Genomic DNA, 14,354 nt, shown 5'->3' with positions numbered 1-14,354 from the left:
GACCTGACGACCAGACGCCAGCGGAGTTGACCGGATCCGCAGCAATAGGATTTCAGCAATAGGGTGCAGGAACAATAGGAAGTGTTGAATTCTGGTCACATACAACAGAAAGTCGATGAATGTCTATTTCCGTGGCTGAAGTTCTTTTCTTTGCATCAATATCCTCAATGTCAGTTGAAAGTCCCGAATCTGTGGCAACTTTTTGCGAAATCATCGTTGCATCTTAGAGCGCATCAAGGGCTCGGAGTTCAACATAGATCGGATTTCGTATGAACTCTTTTGCGGTTGGCTTCTACTTTACCAGTAGGCAGTAACCATAGGTTTTTTGAGAAACCAACGACATTAATTTTAAAGAAATATCCCCAGAGAAATAAGGAAGACTTTGGCAAAAGTTTGGGGACAAGTCGTCTCTATTTTTCCATGAAGAAGTGGAAGCAAGTGATCTTATTAAAATCTTTTTTTCTAAACAGTATTTGGGAATTTTCTGAAAATTTTACTTGTAAAACGAAAACACTATATGTATATGTATTACTCTGAAAATAGGCAATTTAGGTTTATTGAAGCAAATAAGAAAAGTCTTGATAAAAAAAAAAACAAGTTTAACGTCTTATTTGGATCTATAACAAAAATTACAACCGTCCATTGAGTATGAGATGCTCACATGTTTTCGAGAATAACAATTGCTAGCTGCGTTTATATTTTAGGTTTTGAGTAACCTTCGTGTCCTTGACAATCAACTACAAATACGCATGCGTCATGCACGCAGACCAGCCGGGTCGCTGGTTCGATATTCTCGTTTAGATCTCCTTTGTTTTCGGGCATGGTGCATGTCTCGGTATGTCTGTGGGGCTGCCGCCACCTCTCAAGCCACTATTTGATATTATGCGGTTGAGGAAGCATGACACTCTACTTCAAAGTGTAGAGCGGCATCTCTCTTCCACAACAGCAAAATATCAATTTCAGAGGTGGTGGTAGCCCTCTGAGTCATAGGGTTCGCAAGGATGTTTACAGCAATCCTTCATGCGCATGGCTGGAGTCTGGTGATGGGTGTTTGTATGCGCGGCGTCGATCCGCGAAGGTGAGTCAGCTCGGCCGTCTGGCGCCCACAGTCGTTACTGCGGAGCTCACTCGTGTTAACGTGCGCCTTACACGACCGCTATACATTTACTTACCGGAGAATATAAACATTGTAAGTAAATTACTTATTTAATTGCTTCTAGTATACCGTGGAGGGAAATATTACGCAGGGATTAATTAATTGCTCTTGTTTAGCATTGCTGGACAAGAGCAATGCTTGTCATTTGTTTACTTTATTAATGTTTGACAATAAAATATGCAAATTACTTGCTATAAACTCAAGCTGAAATATGCGATGAGCAAACAATATAAACATGTAATAATTGCTTACTGAATTTTTAAACATGATAAAAATTATAAAAAAAATATTGAGAAAGGTTATTTGCGCGATTTTAGTGCATATTTTTATTATTATATATTACGCTATTGACTGATAAATAGGAATGCACTATACTTATATCATGTACATATATGAATAAGTAACAATGTAATTACTTTTACTACAAGGCTTTCTTGGAAAATGTGATTCATTCGTGATATTTCAAGTAGAGTTATGCACCATTTATGCACCATCTATGTTATCTATTTTTCGTATATCATCATATTTATTTCTGGTAATCACGTCAACTTTATTGCCCAACTTCCATATTACCTGCGTTCGGTTCACCTTAGTTTCAGTCGTATCCCAATGTTTGTGTCTAGAAATAAACTTTTTGATACAAGAGCTACTCAATGTTCGGTGCGTTCAGAGCAGGCGACCTCGGCCCACAAACATCACAGCGTCATGGACTCGCGGCCCGCCAACAAGTTGACCTAACCAACCCTTTTTTGGAGATGACATAAGTTTCACGACAATGCCTCTCATGCGGGTTCGACCTCACATACAAAATAGCTGGTCGAAAACCAACCGTATTCCTTTGAAATAAAGTTGATGCATATGTACCTATCTCTTATCATGTTTCGGTAAATCCCGGGCACATTTAGATATCGATTTTGTGCATAGAAATAAATTTCTGACATATCCCGTATCTCGAAGACCAATTAGTCTTTCCCAGTTACAACAAATATTTTGCGTACTTGATTTTCTTAAATGAATAATATTAAAATAACAGAGTCGATACAACAATGAAAAAGAGTCATCGTTGTAGAATTCCTATGCAGGTAAATACAATCGACATTGCAAATGTGTTTCAAATGGCAAGCGGTGAAAATGCGAAAAGTTGATTTTGTGCCAAGGAAGTAATAAAGTTTAATAGCGCTTAAGCTTATTTTCTTGTCTTTGTCCTTGAGATTCGAACAAATGAAATTCGACGAGAATCATGAAAAAAAAGGAGATTTGAATTTCTGCCCAAAGGTCTTCGTGCTTAGCTGCTTGACTAAGTATCAACGCATACAGTTGCAATATTATATTAGACTTTATGTTTTCTGTTTTCAGTGATCCACCATGTCTCACTCGGTGACAATCACTCGCACCACGGTGGCCACCACGCGCTCCACCATGTATGACAATACCGGCTACCTCTGCACAATGCCAGGCTTCCTCAAACTCGCTCAGCTGGTAAGAACAATTCGTTCATTCTCTTTTGAGTAGATTTCTTCACAGATTTTAAAAATCAATTTGACTCCCAATTTAGCCACATTATGAAAATTACAATTGTGAATTCTATTGGGCACAATAAAGTAGGACAGGCACGGATGTCTTCAACAACATTTTTATAGAAAAATCAAATAAAACCTATTTAAAATTTTTTGAACTTACACCATATCGTGGGTGGTCGAAATCCCACGTGCATAATCGTCCACTGACAAAACCAGTTCGTCGAGGTTTCAGAGGTAATATTTGTGAGATTATAAAATCCAAATAGGACCTTGTGATTCCATAGAACGTTTGCAAACATAATAGTTTTTAGTTGCTTCACTCCCTGTCCTATTTAATAATGTCCCTGACTGTTTTTATCAATAGGCAACAGTCATTCATGAAAACCGAACAAAAAAATTAAGATTCAAAATGTCCGTAATTCCTGTTTACATGAATACTCCAGATATTTCGATCCATAGTAACCTACTTTTAGCTACGTAAATATCGTGGTTGAGCAACATGCAAGCGTATCAGATGGTCCTTGGATTAAACATAAACGAAGCGAATTTCTTTGAAAAAAAGTATGATATCATTAGTGACGTCATGTCGGTTTATTGAATTGTCGGTGAGACTATGCAAATACATAACGTGGTGTTGGTATATGAATTTAGCAAGACGTCTTTGAACTGTGAGTCAGCTCTGGCTCACTTACAATTAAGTCTTGTTACATCGGTTAGTATAATCACTTTTATTGTAACGCACACATTAGTTCATTAGACGCAAGTGGTTTAGATGTAACTCAAATAAATAGGTTTGACCTTATTCAACTTTAAGCCAATACTGTGTTTAGTTTCCTTCTGTTTTCGTGGTTTCATTAAAGAACTTTTTTTAATATACACCATTTAAATTTTATAATATCTACTCCGATTACGATTCATTAAATATTAAAAATAGAATTTCTCTGGACTGATATTTTATGAAGTATCCATGATATCAGCCATGCGGGTTATTCTTGGAGCAGCGAGAATAAACAGACGGCCGATGATTTGCATCGAAAATGCTTCAAAACACTTACACTTATGTATTTTCAATGAAAAGTTTGTTCATCAAATTCGCGAGGTATATCAATACTATCCATATTAATGTTATAAAGCTGAAAGGCTTTGTTTCTTTGCTTTCATGTTTAAACAGCTCTTATCTAAAAATACAAATACAACAAGCTACTTCTCCTGATAGGAGTGAAGAGTAGGTACGCAGGTGAAACCGCAGCGCTCCGCTAGTTACGTGTATAAATAATTATTCACTGCTTGCGGATATTTCAATGATTTTTTAGTTTCTATCCTTCCTTTGCATCTCTGCTAAACTAGGTTCAATGTAAGTTACAAGGAAAATTTCATTTCATTTTCCTTCTCTTCATGTTATTAGTCAATTACTATGAATAGTACAACCATGACATTATTCTGATAAATACTCCAGCCGTATGGTACATCATCATTTATTTACGACTCTATTAAATTCTCAGTATTGTTCATCAAAATGTATAAAAACCCGCATGAAACATTTTAAATGCTCTGAATTTTCCTCAAAAAGAATGTATAACAATTGTATTGTTCATTCAAAATGTTAATTTATTATATACTAATAGGTAGGTCTTCGAAAAACAAAGGCCAGCTCTACATGTCATTGAAAATTAGCATTGATGCTACTAAGGCTGATACTAAGAATAATAGATACATTCGTAACTCCAACAACACTTTAAATTTGTCCAAGAAAGTAGTGCCTATCAAGACATTCTCGACTTTATAGTGGCGACAACATTTTTACAGCTTAAGCTTTATTGTCAAGCCGTTAAGAAATAAAACTGTTAGATGAATGACACATAAAATAGCATTAGCGTGACGCAAAACGCATGAAGCAGTTATATGCTTGCAAGTACACGTGGACATAAAGTTGTTTGTTACTTATGTAGAGTAATATTATATAAAGATTTTATACTTCCTCTTAAAAATCAAGATATTTATACACTGGATTTTTTGAAGAAAGTTTAGATTCTATATATTGTTAATATTTTACACACTAGGTTACCTATACTCCCAAAATATCTATTCCTATAAAGAGAACTCGGCAAAAGCCACAAAAATGGTTTTTTATTCAGTTTATAATACTTTAAGCAGCTGCGATTTGGATCAAATGATAAATTTAAAAGTAAGTCCGAAAAGCAACCCACAGACCTGAGCTCTTCATAAGCTTGATGTATCTGAAGATTAAGTAGCGGGTGACTGTTTTATGTTTCAGTTGCTGGGAGCGGCCTGTGTCGGCGTGGTGGGCTACTACATGGACTACGGCGGCTACTCGGTCATCAATGGCAAGGCCGAACTGTTTTTCCTACTGATTGCTGTCACCTTCCTCATCGGCACATTCTGCATACTATTAGCGTGCCTCTTGTCCATGTCAACAGCTTCTATTTTATCAAAAACAATATATGTAAGTTTCAATCAGCATAGTTAACTAGTATTTTATCTATTTGAATACGCTCATTTCTAATTTTGTCGGTTTTGTCATGATTTATGTGATAATTGTATTGTATAAATTCGAAACCAGGAAAGAGACTTCCTGCATTTGTATTCGTCAATCTAAATGAAGGTGACTTAGAGCATCTTACGTCACTAATGGAATAAATATATGTTCTATTCTATTACGATAGTCGACCGCAAAAAAAGAAAGTTTAGAAACTTCTGAATATTTCGCTATTTTTAGTATTATTACATTACATGTATTAAAAACGTAGGCTTTCTTCCATATTCTAAAAGAGTGCTAAATTACGTCTTAGGCGACTAGCACATAGCAATGAGTTCAGTTTGCGCTTCGAGTCAGAAGTCATAAATCATGTTTTGAATACAATCACGAGCGGATTGCTAATTTCTTGAAAGGCGTTTGTAAATATAATGCCGAGAGGTAAGCGCACCGAGTGCATGACCGCTGTGTTTACATTAACTGGTACTGCGGACATTTAGTCGGATGTTTTCTGCACAATACCTCAAATACCTGCAAACACGGGATGATGATAGGATCCTTTTCATTTTTGTTAGGAGTGGAAATCCTTCAGAATACCCACCTTTTTGGAAGATAAATCGTTGTATGTGATCCTGATTTAGTTTGAATTATATCGGAACAACCATGACTATGGGTAAAAGGGATCTGACAATAATTATTAACAAGAAAGAGTATGTTTATTCTGAGGCTTAACCTTAAAATCGTCTTACCTAAGCTTTATTTTATTTCAGGAGTTAATATATCACGGAGTGGCGTTCGTATTGTACCTGTGTGCTGGGCTCACGCTTCTTATAGAAGTAAACCACCAGAAGAACAACTACTACAGAAGGGGCTACGAACCATACTTTGCGGCTGCCGTAAGTTATATCTCGTTGTTACATACGTTTAAAGCATCTCATAAACAACAATGAGCGGGAAGGTCCGCGGGTTTGATCCCTGGATAGAATATGCCGTTGTGTGACCCACGAGTGCTTTTCCAGAGCCCGGTTGTCTTTGCGCATGGTACTCAGATCTTTGTAATCCCAAAAAAACAAGCAGCTATGAAATTCCTTATTGTGAAAGAATACCCAATTTATCTAATGAAAGAGAATAAAGTGCTAACACTGAAATTAATTAAATTTTAAGCGCCGCCTCTCACGAAAATGTATTTCTTGTATCTATTAATTATCACTGCCATTATCTTTACAATCTACCATTAGCCAGATTAAAGAGAAAAGTTTAATTGATAAAAAAAAACATTTGACAGATAACTCATGCTTTTAGGGTTCCTTACGGGAACGGTAAAATTGACCCCCGCCTTATATAAACAGTGATAGATATTCATTAGAAAGTTATATAGATGATTACAAACACTAAAATACAGAATTAAATCATTCTTAGTAAAAAAAAAATAATTGTTTGTTATTTTCGTAGAGTAAATGTGTGTTAGCTCTTGGAAGGTTATTGTTAAATAATATGTAAAAAATTCTTTCAGATCTAATGTGATGTTATTAATTAAATTATTTTTTCTGTTTCAGATCATGGGACTCGTGCAAGCATTCCTGTACTTTATGAGTACGTTCTTAGCCAACCGTCATTATCGCGGCATATAAATATGTTAAGTGTATTGTTCCACAAACTGACCAATACTATGCAAGAGAAACTGGGAGGAACTATGATTAGTATTTCGTCGCGGAGATCTATCACCAATTCTGAAAGTGCAGTTGTAGAAGAGAGAGTCTAGTTTCATTATTTTTTTTACGTTCTAACGTCAAAGACATGGTGGTAGGCCTCCTGAATTTCAATTGTTTCACATATAAGTTGTCACACACATCTCTCGCTAGTGATACTTATTCTTCTTTATAAGTGACGCTTGCTCTAGTCATTAAGTTTGTAACGTTTATGTAAAGGGAATGCCTTGGAAAGAATTATATCGTGTTATAGATGGAAATAACCTATTTATAAGCTCGGAATGGTTTAGTAACTAGACGTATACTCGAAACAGTTTCGTCCTGATTTGCGATGCCTTAAATGTTGTAGAAAACGATGTAAAAGCTCTTTGGAAACTTTCTATTGTGAATGAAAATGAAGGAGTTAAAAGATATTGTCAAGTGTATTTTAGAGAGTCTGCATTTGTAAGAATGTATTTTTGTATGATAAATATGTATTCTATTTATGAAGAATTTTACAATTTCGTATGAAATTATAATAAAAAAAAACGAAACCGAATATATGTATATTTTCGGTTTCGTAGAAAAACAAGAAAGTTTCAAAACAAGACGTGTATTATCTGTTAAACGTTAATTAACAATTCACATGTTTGATATTTTTGGTTGATAAAACGTTAATCTGAATAGTACCTAAATATTAAAAACTTCCTACATTGCACTTATTATCTGTCAATCATCAGAAAACCACACGAGGCAGTGTGATTATTAATCATGTACTTTATGTGAGTAAAAGATAACTGTGACCGTCGTTAAAAAGAAAAGAATCTAACTGAGGTTTTTCCACTACTTTTAAAAGATAATAGGGTGTTTGACAAAGAAATATTTTTTCGACACGTGCTTTCTCTTTTATCTCGTAAACACAAAATTAAGGTGTTACAGTGATTTAAAATCTCGGGTGACGTCACTTACAAGTAAGGTTTTACTAGCAAGTGAGGTTTTTATCGTCCCCGACCATAATTAAACACTTTTTATCTCCCTTAATTTATAGTGATCCAATATTTTTTGGAAATCGGTCTGACGGACTAAACAGATTTATACTATTAGATTTTGTCAAATTCTCTATGTCGGTGTGGAAGACGTTGTGTAGCATAGAGCTGCATATATCATTTCTACTTTGTGGCATTTCTAATGGCTACTTGAATGCCTTACAATAGTGGCATTGTTGTTTTCTACTGAAACCTTTTTTGTTATACATGTCACCTGTTAATTCTACATTCACTACTCATGTGGAGTTGAGATTATGTTAAGTATAATATGATTATGAATTCAAATAAAAAGCGCAATAAACGCAGGTAATGATCATCAAGAGGTAAGGTGAGATTATGAAAACATATATTTGAAGTTCATTTAAAACGATCTATTGGTGCGAAATGGATTATAATCGTTGACAATTACAAGTTTACAAAATTCATAAAACAAATGAGGACTTCCTTTTATTAATGTAGGTTAATGATACTTTTAATATAGATTTATTACGCTATTTATAATTTAGGTAACTAATAAATGTGAAATACAGCGCTTCCTATGTAGTCCTTGTAGAGATTTCAAAACAGCTGGGACCCAGCAGTGTACTTATATTGATTAAGGGCTAGGCATTAAGATTAACAAACATGGATTGTTTAAAGTAAAAGTTTCAATATACCGATACATTATTAAATGATGCAACGGTTTACTCACGCGTATTTATCGGGGTTTTCCGACTAGTTTCGGACCCAAAAATACTATCAAAATAAACCGATACAGATATTATATTTTTATACCATACTATATTTACCTATTGATCAATATGTAACAATCTTGTGTGCCACTATTATTTTTATGACTATTGTATTGTAGGAACTACACATAAGTAACTAAGCTTTTTATAATGTAGTTTCTATACAAATAAGGATGTAATTATTTACCTTGTATACAATATATTATATGCGAATGGAGCTGAGATCATAGATCTCTTCAATATTGTTATTGAAGAGATCTTTGATCGAATATTGTATTTTTATTGATATTTCTTTTAGAACAGTAAGATTTCTGACAACATTTATTCACGCCTCTCTAGGCAATATTTCAATAGTGGTTAGCGGTGGCAAACCTTCAAATGTTTGGAGACTCATCTCTAAACATTCGAACGTTTGCTAACACGTCAGTCACGTGACTTAAGGAAACGTCATTTCCATACATTTGTTCGTTCCCTATTGACGTTAACGATTTTATAAATTTTACTGAGTTCAATAAGCTGTACTTGTTAATGAAAGGAGAAATACATGTTTTGTACTTTTGGTATACCACTTTGATGAGTTTCATTTGGATTCCTCATTATAAAAGCTAGTTGGGATAAAGTCTTCAATTGACCCTTGCTTAATATCTTTAGGTAAGAATATGCTTAGTAGGATCATAATTGCCAATGTTCTTCATCAAGAAATCATCTTAGGGTACGGCAATGGCCAAAGCATCCTTTTTTAACCGAGGATTGTCCCATTGAACTGGGGTGGGACCCTGGGAAGACCGGAGAGGAATGATTAATGAGTATCTTTCTTACTAGATACCGCAGGAACGCGATGCAGGCCACTACGAAGTCCGGCAGGGAAAGGGCAGACACCTAATCAAGTGGTAGTAATCAGCTATAACCGATATAATAAAATAATGAATCGAATACTATTTAGGTATATGTAGACTTCATGATTAGTTATTTCATATCAGATCTGATGTACAAAAATAAGCTAATGCACGTCATAAGGATGATTAATTGGTGTGACGAAATTGAATAATGAGGTAAGCATTAGGAGTAAAACTTTTTGCAATTAGAATTTATTATATATGGATTGTGTTTGGCGTTACCTTCTTTCATTCACAACGTAGCACAAAGCTATTCTTTGTGGTACATTGTGAATGAAAGAAAATAAGGTGGATAAGATAAGGTTGAGAGGTGAAAAGAGCCTGTGGAGCTGCAGTATTGGGATATTACAAGCACTTTTATTTGGGGCAATTAATTATTCTGAGGCTCACAGGAAAGTTACTTTCTTTAAAAATCGAGTCTCACACTAAGAAATGGAATATTTGTTTCGCGGATATTTCTCAAACATTCAAGCCACATACACAAACACTGTCCGCTAAACTCCGATATTTTACTCACATATATGTATATTAAACTCTATAGTCTAGACTTATTGACAGACCTATGAAGTTAGACAATAACGTCATGGTCGTTTGTACAATCCCTACTAATATTATAAATGCGAAAGTAACTCTGTCTGTCTGTCTGTTACGCTTTCACGTCTAAACCACTGTACTGATTTTAATGAAATTTGGTACAGAGATAGAGTTAACCCTGAGAAAGAATATAGGATAGTTTTTATGCCGGACATTTTTCTTGGAAACGCGATATAACCGACCTTGACGTGGGCGAAAAGCTAGTAAAACATAATGGTTTATTTACCTCGGCGTAGGTCTTTATTGTTTTCGGATGCCATACGATATCTACTGCTATGCTGAAAAATTTTATGTTGCAATCTGACATCTCTGTATGATTACTCGACATATTAATTGACTCACTATGACGGGTGCTACGTGATCCTCATGTCGTTTAATGTCTAATTGGTTCAACGTTTAGCATATTTAGAGACAGTAAAAAAATAGACAGTTCCATTAGGAAGATTCGGGATTACAATTAAAGGAAACTAGTGAATACTAGAGGATAATACCCTAAATAGATTAATTATTTACTTATCTATTGCGCATGAAAAAAAAGTCTATTAATACGTAAATCTAAAAATTAAGAAAACTTATAGTTCATTAATAAAAAATTACAAATACGTAACGAAAAAGAAATAGTGGGAATAGGACGTCTGTCGTGAGACAACTATATTTATAGACTAAGGTGACAAAAAAACAAAACAATAAGGTCAATGAGTGTAAATAATTGACCAAAATAGAAATCAACCCTCCCGTCGCGAGCGTCGCTCTATTTTTATAATTAGGCGCACACGCAGAGCGGCGGGCACGCGACTCATTCAAAACTCATCCAACTTTGTTCTGCTTCTGACATATCTTTTGTTTAGTCCAGTCTAGAAAAATACATTTTTGAAATCTACACGGACAACAGAAATTAATAAAACCTACTTGGTTATTATAGGTCAGAGTTGAATGACCCTAAACATAAACGCCGAAAAATACTGGAACGTCTAAAAATATGTTAATATGAGTAACAGTGACCGTGTAAGAGGATTGAACTCACCCTGTTTCCTGTCTACAGACTGAAACTGTTAGTTCGAAGCCATTCATGTGTGAAAATGACCCGTGGGCCCACGATAGTGCGAGTGGCTCCGAGTGGCGGCGGCGGTGCTAGGGGCATCAAGTGCTGTTGTTGTCGTTGCTGTGAATGTCTCAATCTAGGATACCTGACTACTCATCATGGACTCATAAAGTTAGCTGAAGCTGTAAGTCGATTATATTTTAATTTTTTAAAGTTATATCTCATAGATGAGAATTCTTTGGTTTTAAGATGGATGCAGCGTAAATAAGTTATTGACTATTTCACAGAGACAAAAAAGCATACATGCAGTAATTTTAGTTTTAAAGCTAAAGAATTTTCCCTCACAAAGGCAACCCAAGTTTTCTTTAAATAATTATAAAGGAACTTCGTTAAAAATGTGGTGTTTACCTTTTATTTAACAGAAAAGTTGTCTTTATGAATCCCATTGCTAATTTATTTCGCCACATTTTTTCTGAATGTGTAATACTTTTGACGCACATTCAACTGCTTGTTATAATTAGGGAGGCAAATGTTAATGAGCCATCCGCCACAAAAAAACTTTTTATTTTTATTGTTTTTCAAGATAAATCAGAAATATTTATTGTGATTTAAAATAAAATTTACCCATATGAAGAAAGAAGTCAGAAATTAAATAAAGGACCTAAGAAGGAAACCTAGTATCTAATCAGCTAGACAGAGCTAACAATACTCTGAAATCTGTTATTGTAGATTTCCATGAGTTGCTTTAGATAAAACTGGCTTCAAGATATTTTTCCTATAACTACGACGCGTCGACGGTGCCAAACCAGTAAGTCGCGGTTTGTAAACATCTTTCTTTGTCCAGAAGTGTGCAGCACACTTATGGCTGGTATTAATACATTGCAAATGTTTCAACAGATGTTAGGCGGGCTGTGCCAGAGTCTGCTCGTGAAGTATGGCATGTCGGAGGCCAGCAGTATGGGCTCCGCCTTCCACGGGTTCCTCACGACCGCCTCCGCCTGTCTCCTTACTACCGCACTCCTCATTGCGTGTTACGTACTCTCATCAAACACCCAACAACTCATACGGCAATCCATCTTTGTAAGTTTCTTGTTTTCCGTCCTCTAGCAGTAAACAATTTCATATTTTTGTCGTGGGGCTTTCGCAAAGAAAAACGCTTGTCCTACGCGTTGATCGAACCCGCGACACTTCGCGCACGTTTTGACTAGGTGACTTTAACAACTCCGTTATCCGTGCAGTCTAGTACCTATATTCTCATTCATCATAAATTACTTACGTTAACTCATATTAACTGTCGCCGAATTGAAACCAAGGCTCATTTGAATCCGGTAAGAATGAAACCGAAAGCACAGCCGACTAAAAATTCACGCTATGCAGTTGCATACAGTTTGCAGCAGTAACATGAATTGACGACTGTATTGTCGTTATACAAGGAAACTTAAATAAAAAAAACAATGGAGGCTCGTATTGATTTGTCGTTTCATTTGATGCGTTACCTATTACAGGAATGCCTGTTTAATGCTGTGGCGTGCTTCCTGTACCTATCAGCATCATCATACATGGGTGTAGCGGTGAACATCTACCTGTATCCCCGGTACGCGCTTGTTAACATGTACGCCGCGTATCCCGCCATGACCGCTGTCTACGTAAGTCCTTGCCTTTTCAGATCATAATGACGTATTTGTATGGAAAAATGTTACGGTATCGATATAGCTAGTTCCTTTTTAACAAAACTAGTTGCAGTTAGCCTTACCGCTTTGACTACTGTTTCAAACTTTATTCTTGCAGTTCTTAGGTGTAATCAATAGATAAAATACACGAATTGATAAAAGATATCATCATCATCTTCATTACCCATATTCGTCCACAGCTGGACAAATGCTTCCCCAAATGAAAGAAGAATATTTCAAAAATTATATGTAATTTTTTGAAGAATAATATTAATTTTGGTACTTATCTATTCATGTTTTTGTTTCAGTATATCGGTGTGGTGGTAGGAATACTCCACGGCGTGGATGCATACTTGTCTTACAAATACCACAAAGGTTATCGGTGAAAAGCTGACAGCCTACGCAAGATTCTTCTATATTTTTATAATGCTCTTTACCAAATTATGTAACACTTCATTCCAGTTAATGATATATACGTGCTTTCAGCGTGTTGAAAGAGAATGTGTCAAATTTCAAATTACACTTCTGTGCACGGAAAAAAAGGACAAGAAAGATTTGTCCATCTAAGTATACAAATTTTAAATCACGGATTCCGTAAAACCTAATTTTTGAGATACTAGTGCGGCTTCCTTATAAAAAAGAAAATATCAATACACATAAAAAGGTATAACAAAGTTCTGTTTAAACAAGTTGTAAGTAAATTTTTATATAACGTATATCGACCTTTGCTTATGTGTCCTCTCGTTTATAATTGTAATCTAAGTGTTAGCTATAAATAAAACGATGTAAACGTAATTGTGAAATAAAGCATTTATCTATTTTATTTTATTATTTCTGTGTATTATTAAAGAGTTTTATGACTTCTTATCAAAGTGATGGAGCACTTTACTTATTGCTAGGCCACAAATGCATTGGACATTCTAAGTACTCTTCTTTAAGTTTGAAATTATTCCCATTCTCTTAAGTTTCCTATTCTTTTCCAATACAATAATTGAAAGTTCATTGTATTGACCCTAAGTGAACCGCCCCTTACTCATTTTCCAATGATTGTGTAGAAAAAATGCTTATAGAATACGAAAATTTACATTTTAATCCAAATTTCAATCATTCATTGGCCATTATAAATATCAGAATTGGGGCCCTGTTTAAGTATCATTATTTTTAACAATTTTGAATGTAAGAGTATAACAACGAATTTGAATTAAGATTCAGTTCCATGTCATGTATGTCATGAAAATTGGAAAGGCACATATTACCAACACCAAGAGGTTTAAGTTTAGTCGTTAAGAGTAAGAGACATTGATATGATGACATTGAAAATATATGATATATGAGCATAGACTGTGTACATAACCAGTTTGCGATATACTAGCAAGTAAGGTTGCCTTAGCATTACAATATGTTAACGTTAAAGCATTTACTTACTTGAAACATATCTCATGTATTTTAAACTGGGCTTAAAATTGCTGATGATGGAATGGATATTCAGTACGGGGCGGATCACTCCACTGTCAATG

The 14,354-nt window shown here is 35.1% G+C and overlaps 2 protein-coding genes across 3 annotated transcripts; both read left to right on the top strand.

Moving 5' to 3' along the window:
* Positions 1-957: 957 nt before the first annotated feature.
* LOC113507146 lies at positions 958-7,683 on the top strand. Its single transcript, XM_026890007.1, has 5 exons — positions 958-1,189; positions 2,513-2,635; positions 4,952-5,140; positions 5,941-6,066; positions 6,727-7,683. The coding sequence occupies exons 2-5, from the start codon at positions 2,522-2,524 to the stop codon at positions 6,799-6,801; spliced, it is 504 nt and encodes a 167-aa protein (XP_026745808.1). The 5' UTR covers positions 958-1,189; positions 2,513-2,521; the 3' UTR covers positions 6,802-7,683.
* A 91-nt stretch (positions 7,684-7,774) lies between these two features.
* On the top strand, positions 7,775-13,476 carry LOC113507144 (protein singles bar-like). Of its 2 annotated transcripts, none has more exons than XM_026890005.1 (6): positions 7,775-9,286; positions 9,458-9,525; positions 11,168-11,351; positions 12,065-12,247; positions 12,673-12,813; positions 13,146-13,476. In XM_026890005.1, exons 3-6 carry the CDS (start codon positions 11,205-11,207, stop codon positions 13,221-13,223), a joined length of 549 nt encoding a protein of 182 aa, XP_026745806.1. In that variant the 5' UTR covers positions 7,775-9,286; positions 9,458-9,525; positions 11,168-11,204; the 3' UTR covers positions 13,224-13,476. The 2 variants fall into 2 exon arrangements, with proteins under 2 accessions (XP_026745806.1, XP_026745805.1); XM_026890004.1 differs by having other exon boundaries at positions 9,458-9,687.
* The last annotated feature ends 878 nt before the right edge of the window (positions 13,477-14,354 follow it).

Source organism: Trichoplusia ni, unplaced genomic scaffold, assembly GCF_003590095.1.
Source record: "Trichoplusia ni isolate ovarian cell line Hi5 unplaced genomic scaffold, tn1 tig00000743, whole genome shotgun sequence".
In the NCBI taxonomy this organism is placed as follows: domain Eukaryota; kingdom Metazoa; phylum Arthropoda; class Insecta; order Lepidoptera; family Noctuidae; genus Trichoplusia; species Trichoplusia ni.
This window is presented reverse-complemented; position numbering and strand designations above follow the sequence as displayed.